Below are 18,378 nucleotides of genomic sequence, written 5' to 3' on the forward strand. Positions count from 1 at the left end.
AGATATGCAGAGGTCTAAAGAAGTTGAGAGATCTGGGGAGCAGACATGTACCTCATCCATAGCTTGGAGGCCAGCCTACCTGAATCCAACCAAGATTAGCCAGATACCAGTCAATGTGAGAGACATGAGCTGGAAATAAATGCTTTACAGTTCATATCACAATTTTGGGATGATTTGTTATGCAATATTTGGGAGGCATCAGCTGACTGATACATTCTTTCACTTTTCCCCATTAATTAACTTCTGGGTAGATTTCCCTCCCTTCTCCCATCAATTTATTTGTAGTAGTGAGGACAGGTAGATACATCTATATTTTAAATTTAATGGGTTTCATACTCTACAGAACCCAGATGACTTCTTATTTTATAGCTATTTTTATCTGAAAATTAATGTTGACAGGATAATTGATTTAATTATTAAGATAAGAGGCAAATTATATGTCTTTATCTATAAATGACATATTATATATATGGTAAGAACATTCTCATTACAACAGCAAACATGTACTGAGAATTTAAAACGGTGTTTCCCACTGAGATTTCTCAATCTCCATTTGGAATTTAGGATTATTTATCATTAATAATATACTAAAAGGGATCGGTTTCCAGTTGGAGTCTCATTAGATGCAACTCAGACCTCAGACAAAAGGGGAGGGTTAAAATGGTTGTATTTCTATTATGTAATTTTCTTATAAGTCTTAACCAACAAATAAACTCTGCCTTCCACAGCCCTTGTGAAAATATTACTTTCTTGAGGTCATGGTGGTACTGTTACTTCATTACAACATGATTTAATAAACATGATCTGCTTTGTCTTAAAGTGAAGGAACATCCACTGGGTCCTCTAGGGAGAATGTAGGCACCTGAGATATAATCCCTACGTTTAGAATTCTTAAATTGGGAGGAAAGCTTTATTACCTTTGTGCTTAGTCACTCCGTCATGTCCGATTCTCTGAAACCCCATGGGCTGTAGCCTGCCAGGCTCCTTTGTCCGTGGGGATTCTCCAGGCAAGAACACTAGAGTGGATTACTATGCCCTCCTCCAGGGGATCTCCCCCACCCCAGGATCGAGCCAAGATCTCCCACATTGCAGGCGGATTCTTTACCAGCTGAGGGAAAGCCTATCTTTATTAAAAGCATTTGTACCCTAAACAATGACACACAGATTAAGAATGCAGGGTGTAGGTAGAACATTCTTATATACTTACTCTGATAAAAGATTTTATTCGGTGACTTCACAGTTTCTAAGAGCCCAGTGAAAACCACCTATAATTCGTTGTCTTTACACTATCTTCAGAGATCTCCCAATCTCAAACAAATGTAATTTTTTTTTTTTAATTTCACATCTGGAAACTAAATGTCATTTATTTCCCTTTTTGGAATAAGGACTCCCTCATTCTAAGAGCTTCAGAATGTACTTGTTGTCCTGCATCATTTGAAGCCTGTCATGAGACTATACTTTCCTTCCACGAGTCTTTGTTGTTGATGATGGTAATTATGACATATGACACGTACCCAGAATGTGATGCAGCAATAATAGAGCTGGAAGTCTGAACCATGAGCTTGCGTGGCATGTCTAGGACCTTGTTTCTGACCTACAAGATTTCTCTCTGGAACCTTCTCTGTTTTCTGCTCCATTCCTTTCCAGCCTAATCTTCTCTGTGTTCTTTAAGTGTACGCTAGGGAAGTGTACTTTCCTATAATACCCTTCTTGCAAAGATGTGTTCCGTGATCAAGTAAATTAGGGAATATGTATTAACTTTTAAGAACACTGAAAAGACCTAGCATAAACCATTTCCTTGGATTTTTCATCATGGAAACTTTTTTTTCCCCTCATATGCACTGATTGTGCCCTTGTGTATTAGACCTTAGAATGATCCAAGTCTTAGAAGAGATCAGTTTGTTGGTTACTGAAGCAAGCCCTAATTGGACATGGCCTTGGGCCAGACATCCTCAGGAGGCTCCAATAGCCTGTAGACTGATAGTGTTATGGGGTCAGGGGGCACTTTCAATTCAGTCAGTGCCACCCTTTTCCTGAGTGGTGGGCTGGGCTGAGCTGTGGGTGGAACAGGTACCATAACCAGGCATTCACCTCCTGAAGTACTGTGTACTTTTATTGATGTTTAGCTTTTGTCCTTGATAGTTGTGTTGTCTTTTGAAGGCATTAAGTGCAGGTAGCCTGGTGTGCAATGTATCTGTGATAGCAAAATCCTGTTAGAAGTGTGTCACCCAGGAGCCCAGTTTCTTACATGGCTCTACTCCTCTTAGAATCAGGCCCATTCTGCTTCCTTTTAGATCACTGGATTATTACAATCATAACATTTGTTCTTAAATCTTATATTCATATAAAATCATGTATTCTTATATGTTAGCTACTGAATTATTGACTTTAAATTCTTTAGACTTTTAACAGGAAAGAGTAAATACAAAACAAAAAGATCGATTGTTTCTGATACACGTACCAGAAACAGTAGACAGGTGTATATATATGGCTGAGTCCCTTTGCTGTCCACCTGAAAGTGCCACATTGTTAACTATATTCCAATATAAAATAAAGTTTTTAAAAATAAATAAAGTATTATTATAAAAAAAGATCTATTGTTTCTTGATATTAATAAAGCAACTTCTAGTTTTATAAAACTATGCTATCTGAATTATAAAATATTATTTATATTACCTTTCATTACACAAAATATTATTTTTACTTCTTTAATCTATGTCCGAATAGGGAAAAAAACATGATTCCCAGTGTTCTTAAACTGTTACATTTGCTGATCTTTCAAGGATATGTATTGTGAGTAGGAGGAAAACAAGGTTGCTATAGGAATGTTAACTCTAACTTACTTTACTTTTGTTAGTTTTAATCTCTGACTTAGTATTACATTAAGGTACTTTTATATTGAACAAGCAATAAAGAACGGGTATTTTTTTGACATTTGTTTTCTGGCATTAGATGAATCTTATACTTAAAACTGTTTTTGGATAAGTTCAATCAGAGATCAGCTCTTGATTTCAGTTTTCCCCTTCTACCTCCTTTCTGAGGAATGGACTTCAAAAAACATGAAAATGTGTCTCAATTACAAATACTTTATAGTATTTTCTTCTTGTAGGTCTTTGGTTTAAAATTATTTTGAAATGAATGACTATGTACTTTAAAAGATCACATAAGAACATATATTTTAGATATTGATTACTGAGCTAACTATGTGAATATGATTTAAAATTTTTTCTTTCATTAAAAGTAAAGAGCAGTGTTGCTTATGTGTAGTTTTGTGAAGCTTTACCCTACTTACTGCAACATTAAGTTACATTTTCCTCTTCTATATGATTAATATATAATATTGAGTTTGGGGTTAATTTCAACCACCTGTAGTATAATTCAGAATTTTAAAAAATTATCTGTTCTATTATCTCTGATGCTTTTTGGTGATGTGTCAATGTCATTCAGAGGGCAAAAGACTTTAAAAGGTCATCTGTCTACTTGTAAATCACCAAGTTCTTCTGATTTAGCAGCAGTGGTGGGAAAGATCACTATTTATCACAGTGATCATCCTTAGATCACACTTACCTATGCACATGCCAGCTCATGTGGTTGTCATCTTTTCTTGACTCTCTGAAAAGTACAGTCCAAAATAAAGTGCCTCCCAGCTGTTGGAATGAGTCTCTGATCTCCACTCCAGGGCAATATTCACATTTTGAATTCTGTATAATCCAGTTGGCCAAAAACCTTTCATGATTATAATAGCTACCTATGCTTTTTTCAGAAGATTAAAATTTTTCAGAAAATTAAGTGTCTTGCAGGTGTCTTGTCCTTTCATTGCTGTGAAAATTTACTTAGCTATAACAAAAGTCTTATCACCTTAAATTCCTTAGAATTTATTTAGGTAAATTTATCGGTGGTTAAGCTAGTTATAAAATATCCTGGCAGAATTGCCAGGTCTGGCTTTTCCTATATATATTATATGAAAAAAGTGACTTTTTTTTTCATTTTTTGCCTTAAAGCTCCTTTGTTTGAGTTTTAGGTTTGGGGTAACTGACAAAATGATTGCATGTAAAACATAACTCTTGCATAAAGTAAGCTGCTCTCAACACAGACTAATTACACATTTGGGAGGCAAGGCAAAGACATCCAGAACTTGCTCATGCTGAGCTAAGAGCGCAGCATTTAATGAAATGAGGGCCATAAAAGGTTCAGCATGGATGCTTTCAGGTCTGACCTGGGCTTCTGGGAAATTGAACATTGGTTCTGTGGACTGATAAATTCCCCAGGGTTTGAAAGGCTGGGTTATTACCACTTGTGTGTGTGAATCAAAACTGCTTTGCAGTACAAGAACATTTGTGATGTCAGAGATGGCCCCATTTGGAACACTCTTAAGCTAATAATAAGGATACCTACCTAGTCATCCATCTTCTTGCCTCTCTTTCCTCCTCTCAAGTAATTACTTTTGATATTTGTTTCATAAAAATGGTTGTATATCTATCAAGATCAGACTGTGTAAATTCCTATTTCCTCTTTGCTGTTGTTAGACTCTATTCCTTTCTGTCAGATAATACTGTGTATGAAACAGAAAGGCACTCTTACGTTGTTCAGTAACCTTTTAACAATTATGTTCTGTGTAGACTGGCTATTTCACATTGCAGTGTTTGTACTTAGTAGATGCTTGATAAAAATGTGTTAATTGACTCTTGTCACTCAGGCCAAGATGGGATAGTCTCATATCTGCATTCCAACTGTGAGAGGTAATCCATTATGCTTAAAAACAGAAATAGAATTGCAGGGAACAAAATGAGAGAACAGAGAAATAGAAGATGAAATGGTTGAATGGGAAGGAGAGGGAAGAGATATATAATTAGAATGATAACAGAACAACATCTGTAAGAACTTGAAGAAAGTTTGTGTAAATGAGAATAAAAGGTTAGAGAAGGCTGGAGATAGGCAGGATAAAGCTACCATTATCTAGTAAATAACCATTAAAATGGCTTATGACAATTAGGAAAGAAAAGCAGTTAGCATTTTACTCACATTTGGTTCTGTGTTTCATTTCTTTTTAATTAATAAAAATAATGCCTTTATATATCACTGTGGTGTTTTCCAAGTTGAAAACTATGATGCTTTATTGGATTATGAAATTAATGCAGTGGGTTGTGACAATTTTTAAAAAATAATGAAACAGAATAGAAAACATTAGAATGTGTTGCCCTCTTGGTAAGTATTGTCTCATGAAATTTTTATTTATCATCAATCATCAAAGAAGCTCAGTCGTATCTGACTCTTTGCAACCCCATGGACTGTAGCCTAGCAGGCTCCTCCCTCTATGGGATTCTCCAGGCAAGAGTACTGGAGTGGGTTGCCATTGCCTTCTCCAGGGGATCTTCCCAACCCAGGGATTGAACCCTGGTCTCCCGCATTCCAGGCAGACACTTTAACCTCTGAACCACCAGGGAAGCGTATAGCTGCACACATATATGTATATATGGACAGATAAGGAGATGGACACATAATGTAATTCTGGGTACTTAATCACAGTGCTTCTCAAACTTGGTGAAATGTACAATGAATATCACCATTTGCAGTGTTCATTTATGATTTGAGGTGAATGATGCAATTTTAAATCATGCACAGTCCATTCTGCTTTACAGATTGGTAGCTATAACACATCATGCTGCCTTCATTGAGAATATGATGCTGAAGTTGAGCTGGGTTATCATCTCTCCTAGTAGGAAGTATGGCATGAAAAGGGAAATTGGACTAGGTTACTTTAAGGTTTCTTATAACTGTGATACTTTATACTTTTTACAATTATTTTTAATGTCAAAACTAATTTTGTAAACACTTAAAGTAATAAAATCCAGAATAATAGGAACCAAATGAAGTACCAGCAGTTTATTCATTTTCTTATATATAAATGTGTATATATAACCCCAGAAATACACATTCACAGATACACATATATACATATACACAATCATGTATTATTGGACACTTATTCATTTTTATTAATTCAGTCATTCAACAAATACTTATCCAGGGCTTATTTTTGAGTCTGGCATTGTTTTAAGCATCAGTGATTCACTGATGGGGAAAAAAAAAAAATAGAGCAGTATTCCTGCATTCAAAAGACACTATCAAAAAATAAAAACATAAGCAAGCAAAAATATGGTATGTGATAAATGCTATGGAGAAAAAGTAAATCAGGATAATAGACAAAGGTAGGATGGTATTGCCTTAAAATAATTTTAAACCGAGTGATCAGGGAAGGGGCTTCCCTGGGGGTTCAGAAGGTAAAGAACCCACCTGCAATGTAGTAGACCCAGGTTCTACTACAGGTTCTATTCTGGCTACACTCTCCAGTACTCTTACCTGGAGAATCCCATGGACAGAGGAGCCTGGTTGGCTACAGTCCATGAGGTTGCAAAGAGTCAGACATGACTGAACAATCAAAGAAGACCTCACTAGTAAACTGGCATTTAAACACAAAGTTGAAGGCAGTGAGGGAAGAAAGTCTGTAGGAATCTAAGGAAGGAACATTCAGAGCAGAGGGAGGAGGTGATGCAAAGGATTGAGGGCAGAAGTTAGATAAGGTAACTTAGAGAGTGAGGATGGGAGAGAAAAGTCAGATGATTGATTCTTAGGACACTAGTATTTTGGGAGAACATGAGGAAGAGTCTGCAAAGGGGATTGGAAAGGAGTAGAGAGTGAAGTAGGAGATGAATACTTAAAAGTGGTGTGCTGGAACCAAGGGAAGAAAGTGTTTCAGGACATAGGGCTCGATAAATGAGGTCTCGTGCTACTTGGACCAAGTCAGATGAAAACTAAGAACTGACCATCACACTTACCAACCTGATTTCCCAGGCAAGAATACTGGAGTGGCTTGCCATTTTCTTCTCTAGGGGCTCCTCCTGACCCGGGGATTGAACCCACAGCTCCTGTTGCATCTCCTTGCATTGCAGCCAGATTCTTTACTACTATAGGTCATATAAATACCGTATCTAGTTTACATGATATTAGTTACATTTGTGTATATGTGTGTGTGTGTGTGTGTACGTGTACATGTGTTTCATTAGAGATGTGCTTATAGAGTTACTCTCAGGGGCTTTCCTGGTAGGTTAGTTGGTAAAAAATCTGCCTGCAATGCAGGAAACCTCGGTTTGATTCCTGGGTTGGGAAGATTCTCTGGAAAAGGGATAGGCTACCCACTCCAGTATTCTTGGGCTTCCTTTGTGGCTCAGCTGGTAAAGAATCTGCCTGCAGTGCGTGAGACCTAGGTTTAATCCCTGGGTTGGGAAGCTCCCCTGGAGAAGGGAACAGCTACCCACTCCAGTATTCTGGCCTGGAGAATTCTGTGGACTGCATAGGGCTGCAAGGAGTCGAACACGTCTGAGTGACTTTCACTTCACTTCACTTACTTACAGGCACTCTACATGATAGTATGACACTACAACAAATGGTTCTTATCTCTTCATAAATTCATTTTAAAAACATTTATTGTTTTATAATTTAGAAGTGTCCAAAAACAAAAACATTATAGAGAAGAAAAAATAGTCCATATTGCAGTGGAAGAATATAACCAAGTTTTCTTTTAGCAAATAGATGGAGTAGGGGTGGAAGACAGGCGGGTAATAGGTAGATGAGTAGGTGTCTGAATTGTGTATAAATTATATGTTATATATTGAGATGTACTGTATAATAAGCTTGTATACATAATATTATGTCACAGTCTCGCATGATTAAAAGTCTTTGTGTCCACACTATTTTATATAATTCTGTGATTCTTAATAAGCAAAAAAGTATAAAAACATCTTATATATAAGCATATTTAATCTAACAAATATGACTTGGTAGCTGCATTTTTTCCTTGTAGGTCCTTACATAAGACAAACAGCATGAGGCTCCTATGTCCATGCAATTCTCCAAGCAAGCATTCTGGAGTCGGTAGCCCTCCCCTTCTCCAGAGGATCTTCCTGACCCAAGGATCGGACCTGGTTCTCATACATTGCAGGCAGATTCTTTACCATCTGAGCCACCAAGGAAGCCCATACATATATATTTAAATAGATAGACACGCCAGTAACTCAGTATTTGTCATTTTATACTGTTTTCCAGAGAAGGCAATGGCACCCCACTCCAGCACTCTTGCCTGGAAAATCCCGTGGACAGAGGAGCCTGGGAGGTTGCAGTCCATGGGGTCGCTAAGAGTTGGACACGACTGAGTGACTTCATGTTCACTTTTCACTTTCATTGGAGAAGGAAATGGCAACCCACTCCAGTGTTCTTGCCTGGAGAATCCCAGGGACGGGGGAGCCTGGTGGGCTGCTGTCTATGGGATTGCACAGAGTTGGACATGACTGAAGCGACTTAGCAGCAGCAGCATACTGTTTTCATCCCATGAAGTTCTCATTCCTACCTCTGGAAAATCAGTGCCATATAACCAGAGACATAGCTAAGACATCACAGACTTCCCTAGGAGTTCATTCTGGTCATCTCCAGGGTCAGTCACAAGTCTTTAAGCATGAGACCCAAACAATTGCAGGGACTGTTACTGCCACCACTTCCTGGTACTTAGGAACATGTCATCAGGCAGTGCTGTAGTCCCAAATGACTCTCTACTCCCTGGTTACCTAGAACTTGACTGCATTTGCCAATTGGTGATTCAGGGCAGTGATGTTCACCTAAAGGTGATTTTGACCCCTGGGGCCTCACAATAAACTGGAAAATTCTGAAAGAGATGGGAATACCAGACCACCTGACCTGCCTCTTGAGAAATCTGTATGCAGGTCAGGAAGCAACAGTTAGAACTGGACATGGAACAACAGACTGGTTCCAAATAGGAAAAGGAGTACGTCAAGGCTGTATATTGTCACCCTGCTTATTTAACTTCTTTGCAGAGTACATCATGAGAAACGCTAGACTGGAAGAAACAAAAGCTGGAATCAAGATTGTCGGGAGAAACATCAATAACCTCAGATATGCAGATGACACCACCCTTATGGCAGAAAGTGAAGAGAAGCTAAAAAGCCTCTTGATGAAAGTGAAAGAGGAGAGTTAAAAAGTTGGCTTAAAGCTTAACATTCAGAAAACGAAGATCTTGGCATCCGGTCCCATCACTTCATGGCAAATAGATGGGGAAACAGTGGAAACAGTGTCAGACTTTATTTCGGGGGGCTCCAAAATCACTGCAGATGGTGACTGCATCCATGAAATTAAAAGATGCTTACTCCTTGGAAGAAAAGTTATGACCAACCTAGATAGCATATTCAAAAGCAGAGACATTACTTTGCCAACTAAGGTCCATCTAGTCAAGGCTATGGTTTTTCCTGTGGTTATGTATGGATGTGAGAGTTGGACTGTGAAGAAGGCTGAGTGCCGAAGAATTGATGTTTTTGAACTGTGGTGTTGGAGAAGACTCTTGAGAGTCCCTTGGACTGCAAGGAGATCCAACCAGTCCATTCTGAAGGAGATCAACCCTGGGATTTCTTTGGAAGGAATGATGCTAAAGCTGAAGCTCCAGTACTTTGGCCACCTCATGTGAAGTGTTGACTCATTGGAAAAGACTCTGATGCTGGGAGGGATTGGGGGCAGGAGGAGAAGGGGACGACCGAGGATGAGATGGCTGGATGGCATCACTGACTCGATGGACGTGAGTCTGAGTGAACTCTGGGAGTTGGTGATGGACAGGGAGGCCTGGCGTGCTGCAACTCATGGGGTCGCAAAGAATCAGACTCTTTTGGTTGTCACAACTGGGAAAAGAGATACCACTGGCATTTAATAGGTAGTAGCCAGGGATTCTGATAATATCCTCCTGTTCAGTGCATAGCCCCTGTATGGAATTATCAGGCCCCAGTCATCAGTGGTGCTGAGGTTAAGAAAGCCTGAGTTGATCCTGTATGGCTGGCCCTGGGCAGGTTCAGAGGCATTAGACCTGGACACAGGCAGTAGGGCATCTGAGCATCCATCCTGGGCCTGACTCTAGGGACCTCAAGGACTTGGTATCTAGAAACATAGCATCTGGTAACAAAAATAATGGAAAGACAAAAATTAATGAAGTTTACACGATTTCTCTTCCTGTGTCAGCCTCTGGATTTTTCCCTTTCTGGAAATTTGTAGGTAGAAAAAGCAAGGGATACACCTGCCATGGGCTTCCCTGGTGTTTCAGATGATAAGGAGTCTGCGTGCAATGCAGTAGACCTAGGTTCAATCCCTGGGTCAGGAAGATCCCCTGCAGGAGGGAATGGCAACCCACTGCGGTATTCTTGCCTGGGAAATCCCATGGACAGAGGAGCCTGGTGGGCTACAGTCCATGGGGTCACAAAGAGTGGGACGCAATAGCGAGTGACACACCTGGCACAGTGAGGAAAGAGCTCTTGTCCTAAAGACAGGAAGACAGGGAGAGTCCAGGGTAGGGATGTGCTGCTGCCTTTGGGCTCATGCTCTCCCTCACTAAGGGCCTTCATTCGGGGCCCTTACAAGGGCTTTATTCCTCTGCCCATCCTGCTATAAAGTGCTGTGGTCTTCCCTGGTAGCTCAGTCAGTAAAGAAACTTCCTGCAGTGCCGGAGACTCGGGTCCCTGGGTTGGGAAGATCCCCTGGAGAAGGGAATGGCAAACCACTCCAGTATCCTTGCCTGGAGAACCCCGTGAACAGAGTAGCTTGGCGGGCTACAGCCCATGAGGTCGCAAGAGTCGGACACGACTTAGTGACGAAACCACCACCACAACAAAGTGTTGTATGGCAAGATTTGAGTTTAATTGTAAGAGATACTAGTCGAACCAATGTTATCAGAGGCATTACAGCATATTGATTTTTTTTTTGTACATTAGATAAAGGGAACTGTTATTTCTAACAGAGGAAATGGCTGTGATAACTGCTATAATGGCTTCCCTCACCATTGAGAAGTTTGCTATTATTAGAGACCAATAATTATGACTTGCACTTCATACAACATAAGAAAGATATGAAGCGCAAGTGTAGTTGAGTGGAGAGTGTGAGACTGAATGGCGTCTTACTGCCATTGTAGAAATATATCTTGGGATTCCATGTGCCTGGGTCTAGTCACAGTGGCCTGCAGACGCTGAGAAAATTACAGCAGCTAAGAGTCTATCACAGGCACCATACTGCCTGGACTCCACAAAGTTCCAACATGGATAGGTCTTTTGAACTATAAGCTTAATACTTATATAGTGCATACCTCCGTTTCCTCATCTGTAAAATGGGCCTCACAATAAACCTCACAGGATTGTTCTGGAGAGAAAGTGTATTGCTGTGTGTAAAGCACTTGGCACAGAACCACTCAAACATTTTTAGCCACTAGTTTGTTTTTGTAGTTATAATTCCAGCTCTCAGACATCAGAGACTTTAAAAGAATAAATTGTTTCACATGAAGAGATAACCATAATACCACCTAATTTCTATTTTGTTTTTACCACTTATGTAATAAATGAAAGGCATTAGTACAGAGTGGCCCTCAGTCTTATTGCGAATGAAATACAATCACCAAAAGAAAGCTGATTATAGAATAGAGTGGTTTGAAGTTGTTACTCAAGTGAAACTTTTCCTCATGTCACTTTTTGGCTCGATGAAAACCAGAGAAACTCTCTAGTTTTGCTCTAAAACAGTGTTCACAGACTTCTAGTGAGAAGCCGTTCTTTAATTTATACTTTAATTCAGCAAAACTTGATTAGATTGAAATTAACCAAATTCCAGAGAGACCTGTATACATAAATGATTTTGAAAATGTTATGGATTCTAAACTGGACGTTTTGGGAGGCACAGATAAAGGCTAATAGTTTACATTTAGTATTTAACTCTGGCATTCCAATGGAAAAAAGACAGTTACTTGGTATTGAATAATGGGATTTGGGTTTGTGGTTTTTTTTTTTTAAGATAGTAATATAATGAGTTAGTTAAAAGAGCTAACTTGTAATAGGTTTATTAAATTAAACAATAAAGTTTCATTTCTTGGAAACTACCCATTGTCAAAATCTTAATAGTTAACTTCATTTACAATGAAATTAAATGAACAAACTATTTCTCTAAAGCTAGACATGGGATTTCTCTTCATTGGGAGGAGTTAGAGATGTCATGTCAGTAGATCTGGCTATGATCAGACCTCTTAATCCTGTTTTAATTGTGGGTTCTTTGCTACTTCTGATTTTATAGTTGTTATTTTGTGACTGACATTCAGACATTCATGGTAATTTTTAAAATATATAATCCTACATAAGCATCCCTCAAAGTGACCTTAAGATGAGAGTCTCTAAACATAATTATAGAGAGTAAGGAACTACCGACCTAGAATGAGCTGATGGTTTCCAGGGCTATCTCATTTTCAGATTTTTCATTTAAACGCTGGGGCAGAATTTGATATTTCTGCAAGCTTGGGAGGAATGCAAAAGGAGGCCCTATACTCTTTGTCTTGTGGACAGCACTTTTCTATCCCTACTCTTGTATATTTGAAAACACTATGGACCAAGTATGATAAAGTGTGTGTTTCTCTCTGGAGACCTGACCCCTGATTATGCCTTTTGCCACCATACTATGTGTGTGTGTATATATGTATATATATATATATATATATATATATATATTTTTAGAAAGGCTAGGCTTGTGGCTGGGTGTCATTTGTCAAAGAGAACATGGATATTTCTGTGCATTATCGTTTTTGTTTAGGTTCCAAAACCAGATGCCAACAAGTTATTTTATCCAAAGAAGCAAGCTTAAGGCATGAGTTTTGACAAAGTGAAATTCAATTCAGTGATATCTATTAAGAATCACATCTTGAACTTTAAAATTAACATTTTTTTCAGTGCTCTGTGTCTTATTGACAATCTCTATCAATAGGATTGCTTCCATGGTAAATGATATGTTTTAAATTATATAAGCCAAATAGTCCCCTGAATTGTAGCAGGTTTCTACACTAAGCTCTTGTTTCTTCATCTGTAAAATGAAGGTACTGAGATTACATTATCTCTAATGTCTATTCTAATACTTAAGATTCCCTGGGTAATATCCAGTCTCTTTAATTATTGAGAATATTCTACTGAATTTCCAAATGCTTTTGGAATGTTTCAAATTGCCTTGACCAAAGATCCTGTCTGTTGACCATCACCAAATAATTATTCCCAAGTATTATCTTCTCCACTCCATCCATGTGATGGAGGCTCCTGCAGAGAGAGAAGACTGCCCTTTGTCTACTGGGGGCAGGATTACAGCTGTTAAGCAGAGACCCAGTCATCTTGTCTTGGCCAGTTGCATCTGTGTTTGACCATCTGAGAATGTGAATATTGATATTCAGCTGCTTTCTCCTCCTTCATTCTTTTCGTGTATACTTCCAACAGAAAGGAGAACCTGACTGTTGTGCATTCTCCCTGGAAACAACTGAGCAACTTACCTTTGAGATCCCATTGAATGATTCCGGTTCTGCTGGTCTTGGGGTGAGCTTGAAAGGGAACAAATCTCGAGAAACTGGAACAGACTTGGGGATTTTTATCAAGTCCATCATCCACGGAGGTGCTGCTTTTAAGGTAGGTAGAAATGCTGTTTGCCTATCAGTGTAAAGATACTTAGAAACGTTAACTGTTCTGCTTGGGGACTCGATAAAGAAAATTTCTGAAGGCTTGAGACCACTGAGGCTTTCTTGCCAGATTCAGGAAATGTATATGTGAACAGATCTGGGTAACAGTTTGTTTTCATACTTTATATTATTTTTATTACTGTTAGGATTCTTTTGAATTTATAACCTAACAGTACACAATTAGAAAAGCAAAACTGAAAGCTAGTCAATATCAAAGCAACAAATAAGAAACTCTATTCCTTGTGCTTGCAAGAATGAAAGCTCAGTGGAGTCTGAGAGACAGTAGCATAAATTAAAGGTCATTTATCACATTTTATACACTAGAAGATCCATGTTGCTGGGGATGCATATTTGCCTTTGAACTTAGAGAAGCTTATAAATTTCCAGATAAAAAGAGAAGAATATGATTCTGCCCTTTCATACTGGGGTGGGCAACATGAACATAGCTGTTACCATAATTTAATGGTTAACTAGATTTGCCTGAGTTCAAATGCAACCCTACCACCATATGCTCCAACTAGTGCTCCATTAATAATAATACCTAGCATATAGGGTTCTAAGGATTGAATAAAGTAATATACACAATGTGTTCAATGCAGTTAAGTGATTACAGAGAGAGGGAAAACAAGCTTGTTCTTATTGTCAGCAACCCTGACCATCATCTTTATCATCTCATGCCATGCCGAGACTTCCTGAGCTTAAATCATGCCTTCATTGCTCTCACCCCTCAGTGAGGCAGGCAAATCAATTGTCTTTAACGTGCCTCAGTTTCCTTATATATAAAATGAATAAAATTAGTAGTGCCTGCCCCCGGCACTCTTGTGAGTACAAAAAGAGACAATGGGTATAAAATGCCTAGCACCATGCCTATGATAAACTTTGAATAAATGTTAGCCATTTAAAAATCATCTTGATATTACTCACGTGTGCCCTCTCCCACTCAAAAGCCAAGAAGGCATAATTAGAATTTATAAGAGCCCCCCTGGTCCTAGGATCCTGGCTTTATTAAAACATTTGTCTCCTCAAACTTATCATTTCACTTTTGCTTCGGACCTAGACACTGAGCTAGTGTCTTTTTCTTTGGAGAAGAAGAAATGCACTGGGGATAGACAACCTTTAATGCACTCCTGGATCAGTTAGCTTCTGTTGCATAATAAGCAATGACAACACTGCAGTAACATACCTCTATAAGCCTTCATTTCCCCGATGGCTCTGCACGTTAACTAAAAGGGCTCTGATTGAGGCTGACCTGTCTTTATCACACAGTACATCTACAGATCTGAGTGTGCTCCACGTATAATAACTACACCTTGGGCTACCAGCCTAGCTGATGTCCAAGACCCATGAAGCTTCCTTACATCTGGTTTCCAAGCTGGCCTACTGTCACTTCCCATACATAGTGGAGGCTAAAACAAGTCCTATGACTGAATCCATGGTCAATCCAAGGTGTAGAAAAGTACAGGCCACCTACGGTAAGCCTATGACAAAGGTGTGGGTCTAGAGAAGTCTAGAGAATTGGGGCCATTCATCCAGTCTGTGACTCTCTCCATCAGGCTCAGAAATGCAGAACTGGGAGCAGAAGGGTAGTTGTTGTTCAGTCATTCAGTCGTGTCCAGCTTTTTGAGACCGCATGGACTGTAGCACACTAGGCTTCCCTGTCCTTCACCATTTCCCAGAGTTTGCTCAAACTCATGTCCATTGAGTTGGAGATGCCACCCAACAATCTCATTCTCTGTCGCCCCCTTCTCCTTCTGCCCTCAATCTTTCCCAACATCAGGGTCTTTCCCAATGAGTCAGCTCTTCACATCAGGTGGCTAAAGCATTGCAGCTTCAGCATCAGTCCTTCCAGTGAATATTCAGGGTAGATTCCCTTTTGGATTGACTGATTTGATCTCTTTGCTGTCCAAGGGAACCTTTAAGGATTCTTGTCCAGCAGTACAGTTGGAAAGCATCAGTTTTTCAGCCGTCAGCCTTCTTTATGGAGCAGAATGAAAATGATAATAATAGTTACAGTAATCTTATCAACCAACATTCATTCTGTTTTATGCTTAATATCTGTTGGACCATATAATAAGTATTTTAGGTGGATTCCCTAAATTTATTCTGCACATCCATACTGCATTGTTATTGTACCATCTTGTCAAAAATTACAGTTTTCAATGGTTAGTGCCTCTCCTTTGTTCACAAGGCCAGAAATCACTTAAAGCAGCGTGTGAACCTGGGCAATCCGACTTCAGAGTCTGTGCTTTGCTGTCCTGTGATGAAGGCTCTTTGATCTCATCTGTTCATATTTCCAGAGATCAGGGGCTGTTGTCCTGGACTTGTCTTATATCACGTGTATCATCCTTAGCCAGGCCATCTAAACATGTGCTGTATTTAAGAATGAGTCTTGGTCATGTTTGTGGATACCAGTTCGGCATTATTCTTATTCCTTATGGCAGCTCTATTTACAGAATTTATTCCAAGTAAAATTGAAACTGAAATGAATATTTGGAAATTAAAAGCAAACATCTTAGCTTTTTTATGGGCAATAACTTCAGCTCAAGCAGATATTGGAGAGCAGGTTTAATATGTATATCCATGTTTGTGTAAGTGAGCATCTCCTTACCTAAGCAATTTCTAACAGGCCTGTTTCTCGCAGGAAGATTTCAATTTCCATTTATGTAAATTTCTTTCCTGACACTGGTCTGCTGAGTCAGACAATCACACCATTAAAAACTACTGGACAGCATATTTATAGCTGATCTTAAATAGTAAGAGTCATCCATCATGAATTTAGCCTTATTGTGAATGTTTAGTATCCATTTGTCCTGTTTACTTTCTTCAGTGCAGAGGGTAGAGGCCTAAAGCTTTGCTCACAAGAAATCTGATTAACCAGGAAAGAGGAAAGTATATTTCGGTTCTCCTTCTGCTGTTCCAATAATCCACTGTTGCTCCTCAGAAAATTGCCACCTGTTCTGTGATTCAGGATTAGGTCTTGGAGACTTTGTTCCCACCTCTGTTCAGAAGATACACGTGTATCAGACCGCTCTGTCCCTGGGGCAAAGAGGAGATTAGTATGGGGAACATCTACTTTAGCATCTGGCCCAAAGTTTTTTAGGTGAAATCAACGAAAGAATCTTTCCACTAGAGCACACTCTTTTTCTCCTGGCCCTTCCTGCCACTAATTGGCTCTCAAGGTGTTTTCCCCTTTAGGGAAGGTGGAAACGAAACTACTTTGAAAAGTATGACAAAATTCTTCCTGTGGCTTCTCTATGCTAAATTCTCCTAGGGATTTCCGTTGGTGTAAGAAACAAAGATAGGCTACTTCTAACCAGATGTAAAACCCCTGGATAACTGTGACTATAATTAAGGACCTTCTTTTTTTCCCTTAACTTTTTGTTTTATCCTAGATGGCTCTAGTTGTAAAGAACCCACCTGCTAATGCAGGAGCATAAGAGACATGGGTTCAATCCCTGGTTAGGGAAGAACCCCTGGAGAAGGGCATGACAACCCACTCCAGTGTTCTTGCCTAGAGAATCCCATGGACAGAGGAGCATGGTGGGCTACAGTCCATAGGGGGTCACAGAGTCAAACACGACTGAAGTGACTTAGTACGCAGCACAATAGCTGGTTAACAATGTTGTGACAGTATCAGGTGACCTGCAAAGGGGCTCAGCCATGCATATACAAGAGCCTCTTTCTTTTTACCCTCTGGCTTTTGCTTTCTACCATTCCATCTCTCATTTGTGTCATTTCTAAGAGATGTAGTCTGTGGAGTCACTTGTAGACCCCTCGGAAGCATCCTTTTGAGCTATACTTTTCAAAGTATAGCCAAAGTGACCACTGAGCATAGCAGCCAAACACAGCTTAGAGTGTTGCTACTGAACTGCTTAAACAGTGAAAGTGAAAATATTAGGCGCTCAGTCGTGTCTGACTCTTTTGTGACCCCATGGACTATGGCCCACCAAGTTCCTCTGCTGCTGCTAAGTCACTTCAGTCGTGTCCGACCCTGTGTGACCCCATAGACGGCAGCCCACAGGCTCCCCCGTCCTTGTGATTCTCCAGGCAAGAACACGAGTGGGCTGCCATTTCCTTCTCCAATGCATGAATGTGAAAAGTGAAAGGGTCTATCCATGGAATTTTCAAGGCAAGAATACTGAAGTGGGTAGCCATTCCCTTCTATAAGGGATCTTTCCGACCCAGGGATAAAAGCCAGGTCACCTGCATTGCAGGCAAATTTTTTACCATCTGAGCCACCAGTAACATGCCTTAAATATTTGAAATTTAATTTTAGTTTCTGTCATTCTTCCTGGGCATTTGCCCCTGAAGTGTAGTATAATTGCTTCCAGAGCCAAATATATACTAGATACAACTTTGCATGTTGTATGTTTTATATAAACATACATTTATACATACATACATACATATATAGTATACATACATCTCATGAACTGAGAACTGTGAGTGGAATGTAATTAGGATTTCATGAAGATGCTTTTCTAAAATTTCATTCTTATGACTGGAATTTGAATATGGTGTTATTATTACTGGTAAATGAAACAAAATATTATCTTTGTACAGTTAGAAAAATTAATAACTTGAGAAAAAGACTCTCCCAAAATCTACATAAAAATGAGCTTTTCCTTTTTCCAAAGAAGCACATATAAAGTCTGTATAATCAGTTTGAAGACCTCACATACATTCACCCTCATTTGCTAAATATTTTGAATTCAGAGATGAGTTTTCTTTTCCTTTGCTTTTGATATACTCTGTTAACTGAGTTTTTTTAGAGAAAATGCATTTTTAAGTCTATTAAGTTAGGCTAT

At 39.2% G+C, this 18,378-nt stretch overlaps 1 protein-coding gene across 4 annotated transcripts in view; it reads left to right on the plus strand.

Annotated features, from left to right (window-relative positions):
• Window positions 1-18,378, plus strand: part of PARD3B (par-3 family cell polarity regulator beta) — a 1,140,922-nt gene that overhangs the window by 642,274 nt on the left and 480,270 nt on the right. For 3 of the 4 annotated variants that reach the window (XM_068967371.1, XM_068967374.1, XM_068967373.1), the window contains exon 11: window positions 13,335-13,520. The exons of the other annotated variant lie outside the window; for it this stretch is intronic. In XM_068967371.1, the coding sequence (XP_068823472.1) occupies window positions 13,335-13,520 (186 nt within the window). The remainder of the gene's footprint in view (window positions 1-13,334; window positions 13,521-18,378) is intronic. 4 annotated transcript variants of the gene reach the window in all.

The sequence above is a fragment of the Capricornis sumatraensis genome, chromosome 3 (genome assembly GCF_032405125.1).
Source record: "Capricornis sumatraensis isolate serow.1 chromosome 3, serow.2, whole genome shotgun sequence".
In the NCBI taxonomy this organism is placed as follows: Eukaryota; Metazoa; Chordata; class Mammalia; order Artiodactyla; family Bovidae; genus Capricornis; species Capricornis sumatraensis.